The sequence below is a fragment of the Phaethon lepturus genome, unplaced genomic scaffold (genome assembly GCF_000687285.1).
Source record: "Phaethon lepturus isolate BGI_N335 unplaced genomic scaffold, ASM68728v1 C13452631, whole genome shotgun sequence".
NCBI classification, from domain to species: Eukaryota; Metazoa; Chordata; class Aves; order Phaethontiformes; family Phaethontidae; genus Phaethon; species Phaethon lepturus.
This window is the reverse complement of record NW_010574053.1, coordinates 1-882: the sequence shown is the minus strand read 5'-3', so window position 1 is coordinate 882 and position 882 is coordinate 1. Positions and strand designations below refer to the sequence as shown.

General features: G+C 63.7%; 1 protein-coding gene across 1 annotated transcript; it reads right to left on the bottom strand.

Annotated features, from left to right (window-relative positions):
• Positions 1-370: 370 nt before the first annotated feature.
• LOC104627384 (glutamate receptor ionotropic, NMDA 3B-like) lies at positions 371-877 on the bottom strand (the record flags this gene model as incomplete). Its single annotated transcript, XM_010295581.1, has 1 exon — positions 371-877. A coding segment is annotated over one exon (507 nt), but the record flags the coding sequence as incomplete, so codon positions are not given.
• Positions 878-882: the final 5 nt, after the last annotated feature.

The window sequence follows — 882 nt, the reverse complement described above, 5'->3', positions numbered from 1 at the left end:
GCCCGTGGCGATGCAGCAGCTCTTCTGGGGTGTCTGGCAAAGAGCCCCCCACCAAGAGCAGCCCCAGCGTGACCCCACTTCTCCCTGTCCCTGGAGCCGAGGCCAGGATTAAATGCCGTGGGGACGGGGGGAGATGACACAACAACAGGAGGGACACGGGGACAGACACGAAGCTCCCTGGGGGCCTGGGAAGACCCCCACGGCCTCAGGAGGGGCTGTGCTGCAGGACCGGGGCTGGGGAGAACGTCAATGCTCGTCGCAGCAGGGAAAATGCAGCAGGAAGGACAGACACCCCCAGACACCCCACAACCCCTTCCCTGGACTCCAGCCCCATCTCTCCCCATCTGAAGCAGCCCAGAAGCTCTCCTACCTTTGGGTCATGGATGCCCGAGAGCTCCTCAAAGGTCTTGTCCCCCACCATGACGGCCGCGAGGTTGGCCGTGTAGCTGGAGAGCACCAGGAGGCAGAAGATGGCCCAGAGGTTCATGAGGAAGCGGCCGGTGCAGCACTTGGGCGTCTTGCTGGACACGGTGCGGCCGAAGAGGATGGCGTAGCAGAGGTTGAGGGCTGAGGAGTAGGAGAAGATCTTCATGCGGTTGCGGCCGTGGGGGGTCATGCCGTAGGGGCTCTTCCACTCGTACAGGGTGAGGAAGAGTGCGGTCATGTGCAGGGCCACGAAGATGCCCACCCACATGGTCCAGTGCAAGGGCCACATGAAGGCCCCGATAGGTGACGCCGTGTCCTTGGTCCTCACCAGGATGCCCAGGCTGGTGGAGAAGAAGGGGCTGGTGAAGTCGATGACTTTGCTCCGCGCCGAGTTGATGCTGAAGGAGGTGACGGCCATGTGGGCCGTGCCGCTGAGCAGGTCCCCCACCAGCCCCG